Here is a 21,357-nt window from a genome sequence, read left to right on the forward strand (position 1 = left end):
TACATACCACAGTAAAAAGGATCGAATCCTCTGGAAGCCGGCAGCGAAGGCGCGGACCCTCTCGAAACCGGCAGGAACCCACTGGAGGCCAGCGGCAAAGGCTCGGAGCCTCTGGAATACACAGTAAGAGTACACAGCATACATACAGACCACAGTACGAGTACACAGCATACACGCAGACCATAGTCGGAGTACACAGACCACAGTACATGCAGTCTATATACCACAGAACATAGTATACATACCACAATAAAAATGCACAGGCCACAGTATGACTACACAGACCGAGTACACGGGTACGAACACCAAATCGCAGTACAAGTAAACCTACCACAGAACGAGTACACCAACCACAGTAAACAGTACACCGCATACCACAGTGTACATACCTTAGACCACAGAACAAGTACACGGTACAAATACCGAGTACACAGACCAAAGAACTAGTACACAGTATGAATATCGAATACACAGTACCGAGTACACAGTCCACAGCACAAAATACACAGCCCACAGCACACAATATGCAGACTGCAGCACAAAATACACAGCAAGCACAACAGTCAAGCAAAACTTTGTCGTCTTTTCAAAGATTTTTAAAAACGGGTATAAAGAACAGGATTGTAATGTAGGACAGTAGCTGAAATAATGCAAAGTACTAACTGGAAAATAAATCATATTTTAAGCCATCCCTGAATCAAGTTGATTTCCAAGTGCAATGTTATGCCCCTGGTCTAGGGGAACCCAGGACATAACTGGATGGGAATCTACCCATTCTTTTCACTCCAAAAGTCAGTGTCACAGAGGAGTCACATTAAAGAAGCATTTATTTTGCTTCAGAGGGAGAACAAGGCTAACACAACAAACAAAATCCGTTTACCCTAACTTCCTGCCTCAAATCAAAAATATAAAGACAAAATCTTCCCTCACTCCTAAATCAGTATAAACAGGAGAAAAATGGGTTGTCAAAAGAAAAAGGCTTCTCCCTCCTACTATGCTAACACACAAGTAGTCTATTAATGAATTAAAAAGGACAGGTAAAACCAAATTCAACCAGTTCAGGCTATGAAACACCTTGAAAAACCTTTTTTCAGTCAAATACAGCTTATGCTACTGTACAGTGCAAAAAGAGACTTCTCTCGCTCAAAATTGACATAAGCCAGTTTTCACCCTTAATGACTTAAAGGACAGGTAAAACCTTGTTTGTCATGAAATGGATCCAAATTCAACATTCAGGCCAGGAAACTTGCTTGAAAAACCTTTTTTCAGTCAAATGCAGCTTATGCTACTGAACAGTGCAAAAAGACTTCTCTCGCTCTGAATCACTCAAAATTGACATAAGCCTGTTTTCACCCTTAATGAATTAAAGGACAGGTAAAACCTTGTTTGCAATGAAAGATCCAAATTCAACCAGTTCATGCCAGGAAACTTGCTTGAAAAACCTTTTTTCAGTCAAATACAGCGTATGCTACTGTACAGTGCAAAAAGAGACTTCTCACTCAAAATTGACATAAGCCAGTTTTCACCCTTAATGAATTAAAGGACAGGTAAAACCTTGTTTGTCATGAAATGGATCCAAATTCAACATTCAGGCCAGGAAACTTGCTTGAAAAACCTTTTTTCAGTCAAATACAGCTTATGCTACTGTACAGTGCAAAAAGAGACTTCTCACTCAAAATTGACATAAGCCAGTTTTCACCCTTAATGAATTAAAGGACAGGTAAAACCTTGTTTGTCATGAAATGGATCCAAATTCAACATTCAGGCCAGGAAACTTGCTTGAAAAACCTTTTTTCAGTCAAATACAGCTTATGCTACTGTACAGTGCAAAAAGAGACTTCTCTTGCTCTGAAACGCTCAAAATTGACATAAGCCAGTTTTCACCCTTAATGAATTAAAGGACAGGTAAAACCTTGTTTGCAATGAAAGATCCAAATTCAACCAGTTCATGCCAGGAAACTTGCTTGAAAAACCTTTTTTCAGTCAAATAAGCCAGTTTTCACCCTTAATGAATTAAAGGACAGGTAAAACCTTGTTTGTCATGAAATTGATCCAAATTCAACATTCAGGCCAGGAAACTTGCTTGAAAAACCTTTTTTCAGTCAAATACAGCTTATGCTACTGTACAGTGCAAAAAGAGACTTCTCTCGCTCTGAATCACTCAAAATTGACATAAGCCTGTTTTCACCCTTAATGAATTAAAGGACAGGTAAAACCTTGTTTGCAATGAAAGATCCAAATTCAACCAGTTCATGCCAGGAAACTTGCTTGAAAAACCTTTTTTCAGTCAAATACAGCTTATGCTACTGTACAGTGCAAAAAGAGACTTCTCACTCAAAATTGACATAAGCCAGTTTTCACCCTTAATGAATTAAAGGACAGGTAAAACCTTGTTTGTCATGAAATTGATCCAAATTCAACATTCAGGCCAGGAAACTTGCTTGAAAAACCTTTTTTCAGTCAAATGCAGCTTATGCTACTGTACAGTGCAAAAAGAGACTTCTCTTGCTCTGAAACGCTCAAAATTGACATAAGCCAGTTTTCACCCTTAATGAATTAAAGGACAGGTAAAACCTTGCTTGTTATGAAATTGATCCAAATTCAACATTCAGGCCAGGAAACTTGCTTGAAAAACCTTTTTTCAGTCAAATGCAGCTTATGCTACTGTACAGTGCAAAAAGAGACTTCTCTTGCTCTGAAACGCTCAAAATTGACATAAGCCAGTTTTCACCCTTAATGAATTAAAGGACAGGTAAAATCTTGTTTGCAATGAAAGATCCAAATTCAACCAGTTCATGCCAGGAAACTTGCTTGAAAAACCTTTTTTCAGTCCAATGCAGCTTATGCTACTGAACAGTGGAAAAAGACTTCTCTCGCTCTGAAACACTCAAAATTGACATAAGCCAGTTTTCACCCTTAATGAATTAAAGGACAGGTAAAGCCTTGTTTGCAATGAAAGATCCAAATTCAACCAGTTCATGCCAGGAAACTTGCTTGAAAAACCTTTTTTCAGTCAAATACAGCTTATGCTACTGTACAGTGCAAAAAGAGACTTCTCACTCAAAATTGACATAAGCCAGTTTTCACCCTTAATGAATTAAAGGACAGGTAAAACCTTGTTTGTCATGAAATTGATCCAAATTCAACATTCAGGCCAGGAAACTTGCTTGAAAAACCTTTTTTCAGTCAAATGCAGCTTATGCTACTGTACAGTGCAAAAAGAGACTTCTCTTGCTCTGAAACGCTCAAAATTGACATAAGCCAGTTTTCACCCTTAATGAATTAAAGGACAGGTAAAACCTTGTTTGCAATGAAAGATCCAAATTCAACCAGTTCATGCCAGGAAACTTGCTTGAAAAACCTTTTTTCAGTCAAATAAGCCAGTTTTCACCCTTAATGAATTAAAGGACAGGTAAAACCTTGTTTGTCATGAAATTGATCCAAATTCAACATTCAGGCCAGGAAACTTGCTTGAAAAACCTTTTTTCAGTCAAATACAGCTTATGCTACTGTACAGTGCAAAAAGAGACTTCTCTCGCTCTGAATCACTCAAAATTGACATAAGCCTGTTTTCACCCTTAATGAATTAAAGGACAGGTAAAACCTTGTTTGCAATGAAAGATCCAAATTCAACCAGTTCATGCCAGGAAACTTGCTTGAAAAACCTTTTTTCAGTCAAATACAGCTTATGCTACTGTACAGTGCAAAAAGAGACTTCTCACTCAAAATTGACATAAGCCAGTTTTCACCCTTAATGAATTAAAGGACAGGTAAAACCTTGTTTGTCATGAAATTGATCCAAATTCAACATTCAGGCCAGGAAACTTGCTTGAAAAACCTTTTTTCAGTCAAATGCAGCTTATGCTACTGTACAGTGCAAAAAGAGACTTCTCTTGCTCTGAAACGCTCAAAATTGACATAAGCCAGTTTTCACCCTTAATGAATTAAAGGACAGGTAAAACCTTGCTTGTTATGAAATTGATCCAAATTCAACATTCAGGCCAGGAAACTTGCTTGAAAAACCTTTTTTCAGTCAAATGCAGCTTATGCTACTGTACAGTGCAAAAAGAGACTTCTCTTGCTCTGAAACGCTCAAAATTGACATAAGCCAGTTTTCACCCTTAATGAATTAAAGGACAGGTAAAATCTTGTTTGCAATGAAAGATCCAAATTCAACCAGTTCATGCCAGGAAACTTGCTTGAAAAACCTTTTTTCAGTCCAATGCAGCTTATGCTACTGAACAGTGGAAAAAGACTTCTCTCGCTCTGAAACACTCAAAATTGACATAAGCCAGTTTTCACCCTTAATGAATTAAAGGACAGGTAAAGCCTTGTTTGCAATGAAAGATCCAAATTCAACCAGTTCATGCCAGGAAACTTGCTTGAAAAACCTTTTTTCAGTCAAATACAGCTTATGCTACTGTACAGTGCAAAAAGAGACTTCTCACTCAAAATTGACATAAGCCAGTTTTCACCCTTAATGAATTAAAGGACAGGTAAAACCTTGTTTGTCATGAAATTGATCCAAATTCAACATTCAGGCCAGGAAACTTGCTTGAAAAACCTTTTTTCAGTCAAATGCAGCTTATGCTACTGTACAGTGCAAAAAGAGACTTCTCTTGCTCTGAAACGCTCAAAATTGACATAAGCCAGTTTTCACCCTTAATGAATTAAAGGACAGGTAAAACCTTGTTTGTCATGAAATTGATCCAAATTCAACATTCAGGCCAGGAAACTTGCTTGAAAAACCTTTTTTCAGTCAAATGCAGCTTATGCTACTGTACAGTGCAAAAAGAGACTTCTCTTGCTCTGAAACGCTCAAAATTGACATAAGCCAGTTTTCGACCTTAATGAATTAAAGGACAGGTAAAATCTTGTTTGCAATGAAAGATCCAAATTCAACCAGTTCATGCCAGGAAACTTGCTTGAAAAACCTTTTTTCAGTCCAATGCAGCTTATGCTACTGAACAGTGGAAAAAGACTTCTCTCGCTCTGAAACACTCAAAATTGACATAAGCCAGTTTTCACCCTTAATGAATTAAAGGACAGGTAAAGCCTTGTTTGCAATGAAAGATCCAAATTCAACCAGTTCATGCCAGGAAACTTGCTTGAAAAACCTTTTTTCAGTCAAATACAGCTTATGCTACTGTACAGTGCAAAAAGAGACTTCTCACTCAAAATTGACATAAGCCAGTTTTCACCCTTAATGAATTAAAGGACAGGTAAAACCTTGTTTGTCATGAAATTGATCCAAATTCAACATTCAGGCCAGGAAACTTGCTTGAAAAACCTTTTTTTTCAGTCAAATACAGCTTATGCTACTGTACAGTGCAAAAAGAGACTTCTCTTGCTCTGAAACGCTCAAAATTGACATAAGCCAGTTTTCACCCTTAATGAATTAAAGGACAGGTAAAACCTTGCTTGTTATGAAATTGATCCAAATTCAACATTCAGGCCAGGAAACTTGCTTGAAAAACCTTTTTTCAGTCAAATGCAGCTTATGCTACTGTACAGTGCAAAAAGAGACTTCTCTTGCTCTGAAACGCTCAAAATTGACATAAGCCAGTTTTCACCCTTAATGAATTAAAGGACAGGTAAAACCTTGCTTGTTATGAAATTGATCCAAATTCAACATTCAGGCCAGGAAACTTGCTTGAAAAACCTTTTTTCAGTCAAATGCAGCTTATGCTACTGTACAGTGCAAAAAGAGACTTCTCTTGCTCTGAAACGCTCAAAATTGACATAAGCCAGTTTTCACCCTTAATGAATTAAAGGACAGGTAAAATCTTGTTTGCAATGAAAGATCCAAATTCAACCAGTTCATGCCAGGAAACTTGCTTGAAAAACCTTTTTTCAGTCCAATGCAGCTTATGCTACTGAACAGTGGAAAAAGACTTCTCTCGCTCTGAAACACTCAAAATTGACATAAGCCAGTTTTCACCCTTAATGAATTAAAGGACAGGTAAAGCCTTGTTTGCAATGAAAGATCCAAATTCAACCAGTTCATGCCAGGAAACTTGCTTGAAAAACCTTTTTTCAGTCAAATACAGCTTATGCTACTGTACAGTGCAAAAAGAGACTTCTCACTCAAAATTGACATAAGCCAGTTTTCACCCTTAATGAATTAAAGGACAGGTAAAACCTTGTTTGTCATGAAATTGATCCAAATTCAACATTCAGGCCAGGAAACTTGCTTGAAAAACCTTTTTTTCAGTCAAATACAGCTTATGCTACTGTACAGTGCAAAAAGAGACTTCTCTTGCTCTGAAACGCTCAAAATTGACATAAGCCAGTTTTCACCCTTAATGAATTAAAGGACAGGTAAAATCTTGTTTGCAATGAAAGATCCAAATTCAACCAGTTCATGCCAGGAAACTTGCTTGAAAAACCTTTTTTCAGTCCAATGCAGCTTATGCTACTGAACAGTGGAAAAAGACTTCTCTCGCTCTGAAACACTCAAAATTGACATAAGCCAGTTTTCACCCTTAATGAATTAAAGGACAGGTAAAGCCTTGTTTGCAATGAAAGATCCAAATTCAACCAGTTCATGCCAGGAAACTTGCTTGAAAAACCTTTTTTCAGTCAAATACAGCTTATGCTACTGTACAGTGCAAAAAGAGACTTCTCACTCAAAATTGACATAAGCCAGTTTTCACCCTTAATGAATTAAAGGACAGGTAAAACCTTGTTTGTCATGAAATTGATCCAAATTCAACATTCAGGCCAGGAAACTTGCTTGAAAAACCTTTTTTTCAGTCAAATACAGCTTATGCTACTGTACAGTGCAAAAAGAGACTTCTCTTGCTCTGAAACGCTCAAAATTGACATAAGCCAGTTTTCACCCTTAATGAATTAAAGGACAGGTAAAATCTTGTTTGCAATGAAAGATCCAAATTCAACCAGTTCATGCCAGGAAACTTGCTTGAAAAACCTTTTTTCAGTCCAATGCAGCTTATGCTACTGAACAGTGGAAAAAGACTTCTCTCGCTCTGAAACACTCAAAATTGACATAAGCCAGTTTTCACCCTTAATGAATTAAAGGACAGGTAAAACCTTGTTTGCAATGAAAGATCCAAATTCAACCAGTTCATGCCAGGAAACTTGCTTGAAAAACCTTTTTTCAGTCAAATACAGCTTATGCTACTGTACAGTGCAAAAAGAGACTTCTCACTCAAAATTGACATGAGCCAGTTTTCACCCTTAATGAATTAAAGGACAGGTAAAACCTTGTTTGTCATGAAATTGATCCAAATTCAACATTCAGGCCAGGAAACTTGCTTGAAAAACCTTTTTTTTCAGTCAAATACAGCTTATGCTACTGTACAGTGCAAAAAGAGACTTCTCTTGCTCTGAAACGCTCAAAATTGACATAAGCCAGTTTTCACCCTTAATGAATTAAAGGACAGGTAAAACCTTGCTTGTTATGAAATTGATCCAAATTCAACATTCAGGCCAGGAAACTTGCTTGAAAAACCTTTTTTCAGTCAAATGCAGCTTATGCTACTGTACAGTGCAAAAAGAGACTTCTCTTGCTCTGAAACGCTCAAAATTGACATAAGCCAGTTTTCACCCTTAATGAATTAAAGGACAGGTAAAACCTTGCTTGTTATGAAATTGATCCAAATTCAACCAGTTCATGCCAGGAAACTTGCTTGAAAAACCTTTTTTCAGTCCAATGCAGCTTATGCTACTGAACAGTGGAAAAAGACTTCTCTCGCTCTGAAACACTCAAAATTGACATAAGCCAGTTTTCACCCTTAATGAATTAAAGGACAGGTAAAGCCTTGTTTGCAATGAAAGATCCAAATTCAACCAGTTCATGCCAGGAAACTTGCTTGAAAAACCTTTTTTCAGTCAAATACAGCTTATGCTACTGTACAGTGCAAAAAGAGACTTCTCACTCAAAATTGACATAAGCCAGTTTTCACCCTTAATGAATTAAAGGACAGGTAAAACCTTGTTTGTCATGAAATTGATCCAAATTCAACATTCAGGCCAGGAAACTTGCTTGAAAAACCTTTTTTTCAGTCAAATACAGCTTATGCTACTGTACAGTGCAAAAAGAGACTTCTCTTGCTCTGAAACGCTCAAAATTGACATAAGCCAGTTTTCACCCTTAATGAATTAAAGGACAGGTAAAATCTTGTTTGCAATGAAAGATCCAAATTCAACCAGTTCATGCCAGGAAACTTGCTTGAAAAACCTTTTTTCAGTCCAATGCAGCTTATGCTACTGAACAGTGGAAAAAGACTTCTCTCGCTCTGAAACACTCAAAATTGACATAAGCCAGTTTTCACCCTTAATGAATTAAAGGACAGGTAAAACCTTGTTTGCAATGAAAGATCCAAATTCAACCAGTTCATGCCAGGAAACTTGCTTGAAAAACCTTTTTTCAGTCAAATACAGCTTATGCTACTGTACAGTGCAAAAAGAGACTTCTCACTCAAAATTGACATGAGCCAGTTTTCACCCTTAATGAATTAAAGGACAGGTAAAACCTTGTTTGTCATGAAATTGATCCAAATTCAACATTCAGGCCAGGAAACTTGCTTGAAAAACCTTTTTTTCAGTCAAATACAGCTTATGCTACTGTACAGTGCAAAAAGACTTCTCTTGCTCTGAAACGCTCAAAATTGACATAAGCCAGTTTTCACCCTTAATGAATTAAAGGACAGGTAAAACCTTGTTTGTCATGAAATGGATCCAAATTCAACCAGTTCAGGCCAGTTCAGGCCACTTGCTTGAAAAACCTTTTTTCAGTCAAATGCAGCTTATGCTACTGTACAGTGCAAAAAGAGGCTTCTCTTGCTCTGAAACGCTCAAAATAAGCCAGTTTTCACCCTGAAATGCCAGATTGTAGTGCAGCTGAGTTACTTACAACTGGTTTACGTCACAAACAAAACACTGGTCAAACCAGACACTGGTCCATGTTGGAAGTGGAAGATTGGTGGAAAGGGAGATTGCAGTAAGCCGGTGGTTTAAAAAGGGCTGCTCTCCTCCCTCTGACCAATCCAATGTCAGCAATCAAGCTGAGCAAGCCAATCAACAGGTCCAACCTGCTCTCAATCAGAAACACACACAATCACACAGAGACTGCTCACACACAACACTGAGGAGGAGATTAAGATCAGCAGCAAATGAAAAAAAAAAAAAACACAATCATGACTCAGGGTCACAACAGTAGGCCTAAACTATATTCACTATATATTTAATCACATAAATGTCTGAACTGATTACACTTAAATTGCAGACACGTGTTTGCTTTTATCACTATTGTCACTACTATTTGATCACAGGTAGGCCATATCCATGGACACCGCAGGAAATCGGTGTTGGGCTGTCGAGGTCATAAAACAGCCGTCATCAGAAACGGACATTGCTTCACGTGACGCTGCAGATGAAAGGACGTCTCACTTGTATTCAAACAGATTTCTTTGGTCCTCTCTCCTCCTGTGGTTTCCTCGGGTCTCTCCCTGAATCCTTGGGGGCTGGACTAAGACACAAGGAAAGGACGCAAGAAAGGACGCAAGTGAGTGAAACGTGGATGCAATTTACTGGCCAAATTGGGGCCCTAAGCAGAATTTTATTTTGAGGCCCCCCCTCCCCATTACAAAATGACTCTTTCAACAATGGAACAAGCCTTTTACAGATGCACACGTCTGCATTTTCTGGATGCAAAGTCATCAATGAGGTCATCATATGACAGCTGCTGTGCCACTTCTGAGTTGATGCTTATGATAGCCAGGCCACTCAAGCGTTCTTGCGCCATTGATGAGCTTCAGTTTTTGCTCAGCAAAGGCAACTGTAACAGGGAGAGTTACTGCAATGGTGCTAGCCAAATGCAATTAATGCAAATACGACTACAACTAATAATAATATGCATTATGATTTGATTTGATGATATTTCTATATTTAAATATTTTTATGTACTTATTTATACATTTAGTAATTAGGTTCTATATTCACACTGCTGTTTGCTGCTGTAACGCTTTAAATTTCTCCATTGTGGGTCAAATAAAGGATTATCTTAATTTATCTTATTTTATCTAATCTTATACTGTTATGAATTAAATTCACCAAGAGATGGCGACATTTTACCTCCATAAAAACAGCCCAAAACTTCTACTGATAGCATAGATTGATAGGCTATAAACCTGAGCCAACATATGACCACCAACTGGTCAATTAACCGCTCCTTTTTCAACAGAGGTGAATGTAGATGCAGTTAACAAGACATTCAATAAATGATAATCAGGGCCGCTGGAAAATTTAATCTCCAGTCCACATCTAGACAGAATTATCCTCTCTTCTGTCTCATGATTAGCATGCTAGCAGCTGGGGTGTTTATGCCACAAAGTTTTCTTTTTTATTTCAACAACATACCCACCTTCAAGTGAAGCACGAGCCTCCTCTTGTTTAGACTTTGTCTTTCTTTTGCTTGCTCCCGATTCATATTGCCATTTGGAGGCCATCTCTCCACCTGCATACAACTGCCTGTTGGCGCATCTGACCGCTGATTGGTAAGATGCTGCGTGCTGTCAATCGTTGCGGCAACGTGCGCCATGTCAGATTACTCGTCTCTTTTTTTTTCTCTCCTGCCTCGGGCTGACTCGGTGCTCTATGTGCCTCATGGCAGCGATGCGCATCCTTTGCACATTTGCAGAGAATGCGCCCCTTGTGCAAAATGGGGCCCCCCACGGATCATGGGGCCCTACGCACAGCGCGTGTTCTGCGTTTAGGGAGGGGCGGCGCTGGCAAGTTAGGTGAAATGGGATGCACTTCTGCTGTGAACGGTTGTTAAGCTGTCTAGGGAGGGAACTCAGAACTGCATTGTAGGTGGGTGATAGGTAATGTCGTAGACCACCTCCTCTGTTCAAAGATGGTTGTTCCAGTTTGACATAGATGGACTCTTTTACTCCTCTTTCAAAACATCTGTCTTCTCTGGACAGGATGTTTACATTGTTGTCCTCAAAGGAATGATTTTTCTCCTTCAGATGTAAGTGGACAGCAGAGTCTGGACCTGAGGAGTTGGCCCTCCTGTGTTGTGCCATTCTTCTATGGAAAGGTTGTTTTGTTTCCCCAAACAGTATTATTTAGTTGTAAAGCCTGAAGCTGCTCCTCTGTCACTAACATAGTTTATAACTCCATGGTATCATAAACTGTTTGATATAAATAATCTAAATTCAAATATACTGTTATATCCCACATTGTTATTTATTCAACTGAACATCACCCTGAAAGTTTTAGTGTAGCACAGAGTGTAGAAGATCAATTGACTACTGTGTTGTTGTTTTTCTTTACTTTTTCTACAAGTGGAGTTTTGTAGTGTATTCCTGTTAGTCATTATATTTCATATGACTTTGTGCTCAGAATGCCGAAAGGCCTTGAAATTGTAATTTCCTAGAGAAAGATATCTGTATACAGTAATTGATAAAATAAAATAATAATAAGTATAACCAGTATAATAATACTGGACCAGTACTGAGTGATAAACCTACACTTGAACCACAGATAATGATGATGGAATTAGTAAAGCTCATACCAACAATTGGAAAGTGTGTATGTTGCAGCTGCAGGTGTGCCACTGGAAGCACAATGACATCATGACTTGTAACCAGGCCACTCTTGTCCAGGTTCCCAAGCCTCCTCTGTACACCTCACAGCTCAACCGAGAGAGGCGTCACCATCAGAAGCAACGCTTAGCACAAGAAGCTCAGGTGTGATCCACATTAAATATTGATCGTTTATATTTTTTGCCTTGATGACAGGATGAGATATACGGTGTTTTGTAGGCTAATGCTCACTGAAAATGGACCTTAAATCTAGGCAAGCAGAAGTTCAAGTTTGTTATTGCTCAACACCTGTCATTGTTCACAGAGGGGATTTTGTTTCTGAGTCACTTTCTCTGTCAGGATGTAATTGGAATTCCAACTGATGGCCCTCTAAATTGATTAATTTGACTAAAGTTTAACAAACTTTTCTCCCAGCACATTTGTTTCACATGTCAAACAAAGAAGAAAACAAATGAGTGACATGAGTTTGTTTGTCTTGCTGTTATTATTGTAAAGTCTGTCCACTTTGTCCATGCAGATGGTCCAGACTTAAATAGCCCAGTTTGAGATGAACAGGAAGAAACTGGTTACTTATGGCTTTGCTTCCTCATCAAGGCGAAAGAGAAAAAAAACATTTCCATGTTAACATTTAAGTAGAATTATGTATTTTTTTAATTTAGTTTAAGGAGTTTTATAGCAATATTTACAATCATACATTAGAAACATGACATTATGTTTGATTAGAATCTTTTTTATTCCAGTGGTCAGCCCTTGCCTGGAGACTTTGCTCTTCCTGGCAGCAGTCAGGGCTGTGACGCCTGTTCAGAAAGCAGCTGTACCAGGAGCGGAGAGAGAAGGATTTTCAGGAAGCTCTGGAGAGAGAGGTGGTGAGATAGGATGAATAAGGAGGAAAAGAAATCCTCTCTATTGTCACTTCGTATTAAGCATATTAAGCACAGGCTTGACTTTGTTAGTTTGTGCAGTATCATCAACAGGGTGTTAGGTATTATGAAGAGAGAGAGAGGGGCAGGAGGCGTAGTAAGACTATATGACCCATTACATGAACAATTATATGTTTATGCTATGTTTATGTTTAACAGCAATAACAAATTTAGTTAAGAATGCACAGATACTTGCATAAACACTGTTGGGACCCACAGATGAAGTCATTCATTGTGGATTTCAAAATGGACTCTGAACTGAACTCAGTGTCCCAGAATTCCCCATTCTTCACACCTAGGTGCAAAATTCAGCTTTGAGCTACTATTGGTCAGGGTGACAGACCCCCCTCTGATCAGAGAGTCAAAACTCCAGCGCCTTCCTTTGTTCTCTCTCTTCTCCACAAGCTCTCTTCTCCTCGCGCCTCTCTTCTCCTCCAACTTCTTATCCTCAAGGGCTCCTCTCCATCTCCCCCCCCCCCACGGGGCTGCCTGCCCTCAAGATCTCTTCTGGGCCTAACAGCTGCGGAGAGCTGCAAGCTTCATTTGCAGCAGGCCCAAAGAACTTCTCCTCACTGCAGCGACACGAGGTCCTGCCAGTATTCCTGATCAGTTAGCACCAGCAGCTGCGACGCAAAGCTTGCCAGCTAACTTCACAATCTGAGGAACATCAAGCAAGTTAGCACTGAGCCGCTATCCCTGCAAAGGAAAGGAGCGAACCGTTTCCTCCTCTGCCGACTTTCATCAGTCCTTGCACAGCAAGAACAACATTCAACAATGGAATCTCAACGTTCTCCTGCAACCACCAGCACCTTTTCTTCAAAGACTGGTAACGTTGAACTGGGCTTAGATAGCATAGCATAGCACGGCTAAGCACAGGACTTTAAACTCTGGTTGATGTAATGCAAATGTGTTCAATTTATGTGTGTCCACTGTTTGAGTGTTATTGTGATCTCAGGTCAGGTTATTGGTAGTTTGCTTTCCTAGACGGCTAATTTGACATTAGTCGAATGATGCTTCACACAGACTCAGGGTCTTTGCATGCAACAAACCATCTTCTATAACCTGGCATCACGTCACACACACACACACACACACACACACACACACACACACACACACACACATTCCTTAAGCCTGGAGCATATCACACCCACATGTGATATCAGTGACCACCATTGTTTCTTTGTTCTGCCAGACACACACTCACACACACACATACACATACACATACACACACACACACCTGTATATAGTACATGTTAGTTAGTGTGTTTTCATCTTTGTGTTGAATAAAAGACTTTTTAACCCACATGTTGTCTATTTAATATTGTACAAGAGTGAATGTTGCCAACCTCTACTCTGTCAAGAGCTCCAAAATCCTTCGAATATTACTAGCTGTTATGGTGATATTGGTTGTAGTTATTAAATTAATTATTAATCAGAGTTACAAACAGTTTAGTACCTTTCCTGAGACTGATTTGGTGAATTGGCTTTATTTTCCCTTCTTCAAGGGTGGTGCCCCAAGGTGATCTAATGTAAATTGGATCTTATTAGTAATCATAATTAATAATTGTCCCTGATAATCATTAATTATTATTGATAGCCAAATTTAACCCAAAACTCTTGCATGAAGCACTACATTATGGTGCCTCGTGTGATGTGAGCACAACAACACCAGGATGATGGCTACAGTTAAGCATGGTTTCAGTGTTAAATACACAGTATGCTTGTCTTCATTTGTCCAACAATCCTAGAGCAGATTGTCGAGCAATTAAGTGTCAGACTCTGCGGTTATTTAGATTTAGGGAGAAAATCACACAATCAAACGTACATCCATACTAGCAGTTTAATGAGTTATTAATTATGGTGTGTCCATTGACAAACTAGGGAGATGATAAAAATATTCCTTTCTTTTTACTGAAACCTTTAAAGGAAAAGTTCACTCTAAGTCCGGTGTAGTTTCTTATTCCTCAAAGTGCAGCTGGAGACCCGCGGGGGTACCCTCCGGCAGCAATAATCCATATAACGAGCGTTAATGGCGTCCGAAACGCCATTAACGCTCCTCCATACTGCTCTTCCGCTGCAATCCAAGTGTCCTGAAGTGGTGACATCCAGAGTTTACTCGAAACAACGTCATTTAGTAAATTTTTCTAGCCTAAAGAGTCACTATACTATATTTGTTTGGAGGCATGCTCCCGCGTTCACGCTAGTCTCCCTCACAGCGTTTGCACTACGGAAGCCGTGCCAAACAAAATCAACGAGACTCGCGATAGATACACACCTGTAGTTACATCCTCCATTAAACCTCAACTAGTGTTCACCCAAAGGCATGCGGGAGACTCCAAGGTCAACTGGAAGAAGTTTCTTTGGTCTGATGAGACCAAAATGAATCATACTAGATGCTATGTTTTGCAGACACCAAACACTGAACATCACCACAAACATACCATCCCCCCTGTGAAGCATGGTGGTGGCAGCATCATGCTGTGGGGAGAGGGTTTAATGAATGAAGCAAAATATAGGGAAATCCTGGAGGACATCCTGATGCAGTCTGCAACTACTACTTGGGAGAAGATTTATTTTCCAGAAGGACAATGACCTGAAGCAAACAGCTAATGCAACACAGAAATGGTTTAAAGACAACAAGGTGAATGTTCTGGAGTGGCCCAGTCAAAGCCTAGACCTCAGTCCAATAGAGAATTTGTGGCTGGACTTGAAAAGGGCTGTTCACACCCGACCCCCATTCAACCTCACAGAGCTTGAGCAGTTTTGCAAAGAAGAATGGAGTAAAATTGCAGTGTCCAGATGTGCAGGCCTGATTAAGATCTATCCACACACACACAGATTCAGTGATTGTATTGAGGGCAAAGGTGCATCTACTAAATACTGACTTTAAGGGGCAAATACTTATGCAGTCACTTATTTTACATTATATATATTCAGTTAATTTACATCAATTTGTAGAAATCTGTTTTCACTTTGACACTGAAGAGGTTTTTTTTGTTATATATTTTTGTTTTGTATATATTTTCTATATTGTCCATGATTCCATTTCTAAAAGCAATGAAAAGGGGAAAACAAATATATATTTATATATGTTAATGGGAGATATGAGATCTCAATATCTGCTCTTATGGCAAGCAAAATGATTTGTGACAAAGCCCCTGCAGACCAGACTAGGAAACCCGTTTAATTCGCTGAGTAGCACGTTACCTTCCCTTCATTAAATCGCCATTACATTGTCACTTCCGCCGGTAGGCTTTTAATGTGAAATCTAACAGGAAGTGGACTATCATACAACCGCCGGCGTTACAGCGCCGTGCCACCGCTGAAGTCGATGAAACAGGGTATAACAAGCAGCGTGTTCAGTAAGTACTAAGTATTTCATTAAAATATACAGTAGCGTAACCATGACAAGCCATGACAGTTTGATGCGTTGTGTAGCCATTTTTTATTTACTAAAACTGTCGGCTTTCTTGTTTAAAGGTCGCTTGCCGAACACAGGTGTATCATAAATTAGCACTTGCTAACAGTCACAGTCAGCTTAAGACAGTTATCAGAGTTTTCGGTCACCAGGGTGGACTGACTCGTTAAAATTAAGGTCATTTGTATGTTCGGGTGTCAGTTATTTTATTTATTTTTTATATTTTATGTTTGCCACGGTAGGAATGTAGCGGCTATATTCACTGAGTCCATCACACCTGGTGTGGGGGGATGGGTGGTTGGTTTCGCAGCACAATGCACTTGACTTGATCACAATTTGACCGGAAGTCATGCTTATGTGGGCTACGATAATCCAACCATATTGAAGTGGGCAAAGTTTTTAGAGCCATGCTTTTCAGACGAGGCGCAGTTAATATCGAAGATTTAGTGTTGGTTGGTTATAGTCATTAAACAGTGTAGCAAGCCAGGTTTTGCTTAGAATATTAATTAAGAATGTAGTGGATGTGTAACCTAAATCATGCCAGTGGAAATCAAATTCAGAGAATATATGTGTATATATATATATCATAGAAGAAAATAATAAATGAACAATATGTTAAATGAAGGATTTGGGGGCCCCACTGTACTGATTGATTTCATTACACAATAAACTCAATATTTCACAACTAAATTCAAGCTGGATTTAACAGAAATTGAGCTGGAATAGCACAATAAAAAAAAAAAGAGATGGTAAAAATGGAATGTTTACGCTTGCTGTTTTTCAGTTTGCTAAGGGGAAGAGTCCATATGCTACTTGGGTAACATATTGTTTAAAACCCTGTAACCTTATTTTACTAGAACTGATGCCTAAGCTATCTCATTTTTTATTAATTTCTTTGCAGTTTGATCCCGATCTGAGTCATTTAATATTTAGTATCTGCCGATACCAAGTCCCGATCCGATACTTAGCCCAATATTTTCTTAGATAATACAGCTGCATTACGAAAAAAAACACCTGCATCCAAGCTGTTCTTAATAGCTTTTTTTTATTTTGTTGAAACAAAGTAAATACTTTCATATGGCTCTTTCTTATTCTGCATACCCTATTGCAACATTGGTTTTCATTAGTTTAACAAAAACAACAAGTAAACAAAGTCAGTAAGTAAACCCTGATCCTCTACCACAGAGGTGGGCTGGTTATCCGGAGCGATGAATTCAATGACCTCTGTAATATTTGTTGCCATGTCGCTGACTCGAGGATATTTCTTTTTCCTTTGGAAAGTATCCACGAGTGTTTGTTGCTTCGGTGCCTTTGCCTGTATTGCTTGAGTGAACTCATGTTTTTGTTTATGTGCTAAACAGATAATAAGAATTTTTTATCTATTATTATTTATTGTTTCTAGAGCAGCAACAGTAAAGCTAACAGCAGGAACATCACTATATAAACTAATATATCACTGGAAATGAGTCAAAATGTAGGTAAACATAAATACATATTCCTTAAAATCATAATATTGAGTGAAGTTTAGAAAGGATAAAGAATACAGACGTCAGTCAGTAACAGCCATTCACCCTGTCCTCCTCCCTCTGCTGAGGTGATGCACTGCCTGCATGTATCACCTCAGCAGCAGCTTCGTGGCTGAAAACATTTTTTTCTCATGTTGACCCTTTTCTTTAAGAGCCCCAGCATTTTCTTGAGTTTGACAGTATAAAGACAGGGCATGAGCACACCACTACCACTTTTTCATAAATTCAAATTAGTCATTATTCTCGCTCTTTATCTACAGTGTGTATTTTTTAATACATTAAGCAACAGATCAAAAAACAATTGTAGTGGACATAATTTTTTTTTTTGTCTTATTTTTTTCTTACAGGACGTGGTTTATTCACCCAAGGTTCATTCTGCAAAGGAGACTTTGTAGTTGAATACAGGGGAGATTTGATTGATGATGACAAAGCCCAGAGGAGAAGAAGCTCTTACCACTCCTCATGCTCTGCATTTTTGTTTGCATTCAAGTGGAGAGGGAAAACATGGTGGTAAGATTTTCAGTTACTATACTGCTTTATAGTTATATACATTGTTAAATTTGACATACAGGCTTGCACAATCAGTGATCGCCATTTTGCCATCTGCTAATATGATCCTGCAATGTAAATGAAATACATTTCGAAATGTATCAAAGTTAAAACAAATAATTGTATAGGACCTGTAGGAGACTATTTTCATTTCTGTAATATTTTCCCCCTCCCTTTACTTGTTTTTTTTATCCTTTTTAAGTATTGATGCCTCCAGAGAAGACGGTTTATTTGGGTGTTTAGTTAATGATGATGCTCTCATGGGTAACCACTTCTTCTTTTCTACTTTGTGTATGGACTTTTAACTTTGATGTGAAGCAAGACTTATTTTTTGTAAGATTTCTACATGTTTTATCCTGCCTTAGGACAACGGATAAAATTTAGCAACTGTGCTAACTCCGGCATATTTACATTGATGCTTTTCGCTGATATGTTGATTAATATGCATTGTCCTAATCAAATAGATAAATAAATAAATAAAAATGAACACAGACATCCAAATTGTAAGATGAAAAAAATTGATGTGGAAGGAAGACCACACTTATGTGACATAAAGGAAGGTGAGGAAATTACATATGACTATGGAGGAGATGACTGCCCATGGCGAATGCAAGTTTGTGTCACAACTGCACAGTGTTTAAGTGTGTAGGGTTTATTGTCTCAGAATAACATGGTGGTTGAATGTAGCGTCATTTGAAAAATAAATGAAATCTAATCAATCTGTGTATGAATACTTTCACGAATTTATGACATTTAGGACAGATCTGAACTTTAATAGACATGTTTTCCTTTGGCAGAAATATTACTCTAATCGGGGACATTCACAACGTCCCCACAGTGCACTTTTACTCTGGTGTACGAGTACAAACTTTTTTTGTTTCTGATGACCTGGAGACAACTGGTCCCCATAAATGATGACAACGTGGTGTGTGAAATGTCCCCACTAAGCTTCTTGTTTTCAAGATGTGTGACAGCACACAATAGCTGAAGTAATTGTAGGAAAAAATGCAGTAGAATTGGGTGTTTGTTTTCCTCTGAAGTCTGGTGTGTAGGCATGTCTTTATCTTTAGAGCTAAGTCCTTAAGGAAATGTATTACTCTAATTGAATATTATTAGTGTTAACATCAAATTGACCGATTGCTTAACATATTTTTTATTTTTTTTCTTCCATGAAATCATTGCAGACGACCACAACCACAAGGGATGTTCCTCCTGTCACAGGCTCCAACCATGCTGTCGTTACAGAGATGGAGATAACTGATGCTTCTTGTCCACAGGACACTTATCAACAGGTACGTTCATAGTTGATGTTAACTTCTGGAGTCTCTGAGTCTTCTTTTAGTGCTGTTATCTTTAAGCAAGTAAATGCAACAAGTAAGGTCAATATGAGGGAAATCTATTGTGAATCAGGTGAGCCATACAGTTTGATCTACTGCACCCATAAGGCAGATGATTTAAGGGACATTTAGGATAGATCTGAACTTTAGTAGACATTTTCCTTGGACAGAAATATTGCTCTAATCAGGGAAATTCATGACGTCCCCACAATGCACTTTTACTCTGGTGTACGAGTACAAACTTTGTGTGAGGTTTCTGATGACCTGGAGACAACTGGTCCCCATAAATGATGACAACGGGGTGTGTGAAATGTCCCCACTAAGCTTCTTGTTCTCAAGATGTGTGACAACTAGACTTTTAGTCAAGACTGCCTAAACCGAGACCAAGACACTACCAAGACCAGAGAGTATCGAGTACCAAGACCAAGGCAGACCAAGTCAAGACCAAGACTAGTTCAGCTCAAAACCGAGACCAAAAGAAAACTATTTTTTTTTGCCATTTTGCACGAGTTGTAGAACATAAGCACCATATTGGGTTCAGCTGCTTAGTATAAATATGAGATTGTATTATTTCAACTACAGGCACAATAATACAGAGACAGTGCATGTATCATAATGCATCAAATATGTGTAGCAATTGCATGACCGCTATTTCTACACTATTTGAGGATTGACTTCTTGAGTGCTGTTAAGGACTGACATGACTATAGTCCCAAAGTCATCTAACAAAATAACAAGCCTCCAACACCACCCTGCACCTCAAAAAAAGTCTATGGGAAACATGTTATGATTTAAATTAAATATGATTTAAATTGTACTTAATTTGTAGATGAAACGTGAATTTTAAATATAAAAGATACACACAATTATCAACTTGAAATTGCATTATTTCCAATTATAGTAGCCAAATTACACCGTATAATATCAGCATCACTGAAATGGCATAGGCCTAATGCTTAATCAATCACAACGATATGCAAATATTATTCAAAGGCCAATGATGCCATATATTTATTCAAAGGCCATTATAAGCACAATGTTTCACAATGTTTTCACAATGTTTCCATGGAGGGTTTCCACACTGTCCAGGCTGACAGGGACTGCACTATGAGCGGTAAGCGCAAAGGAGGGGGGCTTGCTGTTTATGTGAACAACAGGTGGTGCAATCCTGGTCACATTACTATCAAAGACCGCATCTGCAGCTCGGATATTGAACTGTTAGCTGTGGCTCTCCGTCCCTACTATGTACCCCATGAATTCTCACATGCTATTGTCGTGGCTGTGTATATTCCACCGTCCGCTAACCCGATGTCGGCATGTGACGTCATCCACTCGACAATAGCCGGACTACAGACTGCTCACCCGAGTGCTCTCATTATAATCTCGGGTGACTTCGACCATGTCTCCATTAAAAAAACACTCCCGAAATTCACCCAGTATGTGACCTGTAAAACCATAGAGGAGAAGACCCTGGACCTGCTGTATGCTAATGTAAAGGACGCATACACCTCCACGTCTCTCCCCCCACTGGGAAGATCAGATCACAACCTGGTGCTTCTCACCCCCTGCTATGTGCCTCTAGTGAAGAGGCTGCCTGTGACCACAAACACAGTGAGGACATGGTCAGAGGACTGCTATGAGGCACTGCAGGGCTGCTTTGAGGTGACTGACTGGAATGTACTCTGTGAGCCACACAGAGAGGACATTGATGGCCTTACTGAGTGCATTACGGACTACATTAATTTCTGTGTGGAGGGCATTGTCCCAGCAAGGACTGTGCGCTGTTACCCAAACAACAAGCCTTGACTTACAAAAGAGGAGGAGCTGAGGGACATTCAGAGGGACCTGAATGTCAAGATCAAAGAGGCTAAGGACGGCTACAGAAGGAAGCTGGAGTGGAAACTCCAGCAGAATAACATGAGGGAGGTCTGGAGTGGTATGAGGACCATTACCGGCTTCAGACCAACTAGCAGTGGAGCTGAGGGTAGTGTGGCTAGGGCCAATGAGTTAAATCTATTCTTCAATAGA

At 39.0% G+C, this 21,357-nt stretch overlaps 1 protein-coding gene across 10 annotated transcripts in view; it reads left to right on the forward strand.

Moving 5' to 3' along the window:
* The first annotated feature begins 15,767 nt into the window (after positions 1–15,767).
* Positions 15,768–21,357, forward strand: part of LOC311253883 (uncharacterized protein) — a 34,856-nt gene continuing 29,266 nt past the window's right edge. For all 10 annotated transcript variants that reach the window (XR_014621999.1, XR_014622000.1, XR_014622001.1 and 7 more), the window contains exons 1-3: positions 15,768–15,861; positions 17,791–17,953; positions 19,177–19,284. Coding sequence is in view for 4 of the 10 variants with exons in the window: in XM_084384350.1 (XP_084240476.1) it covers positions 19,253–19,284 (32 nt within the window). In the remaining 6 variants the exon portion in view is untranslated. The remainder of the gene's footprint in view (positions 15,862–17,790; positions 17,954–19,176; positions 19,285–21,357) is intronic.

The sequence above is a fragment of the Pagrus pagrus genome (genome assembly GCF_965226575.1).
Source record: "Pagrus pagrus genome assembly, contig: HAP1_SCAFFOLD_60, whole genome shotgun sequence".
In the NCBI taxonomy this organism is placed as follows: Eukaryota; Metazoa; Chordata; class Actinopteri; order Spariformes; family Sparidae; genus Pagrus; species Pagrus pagrus.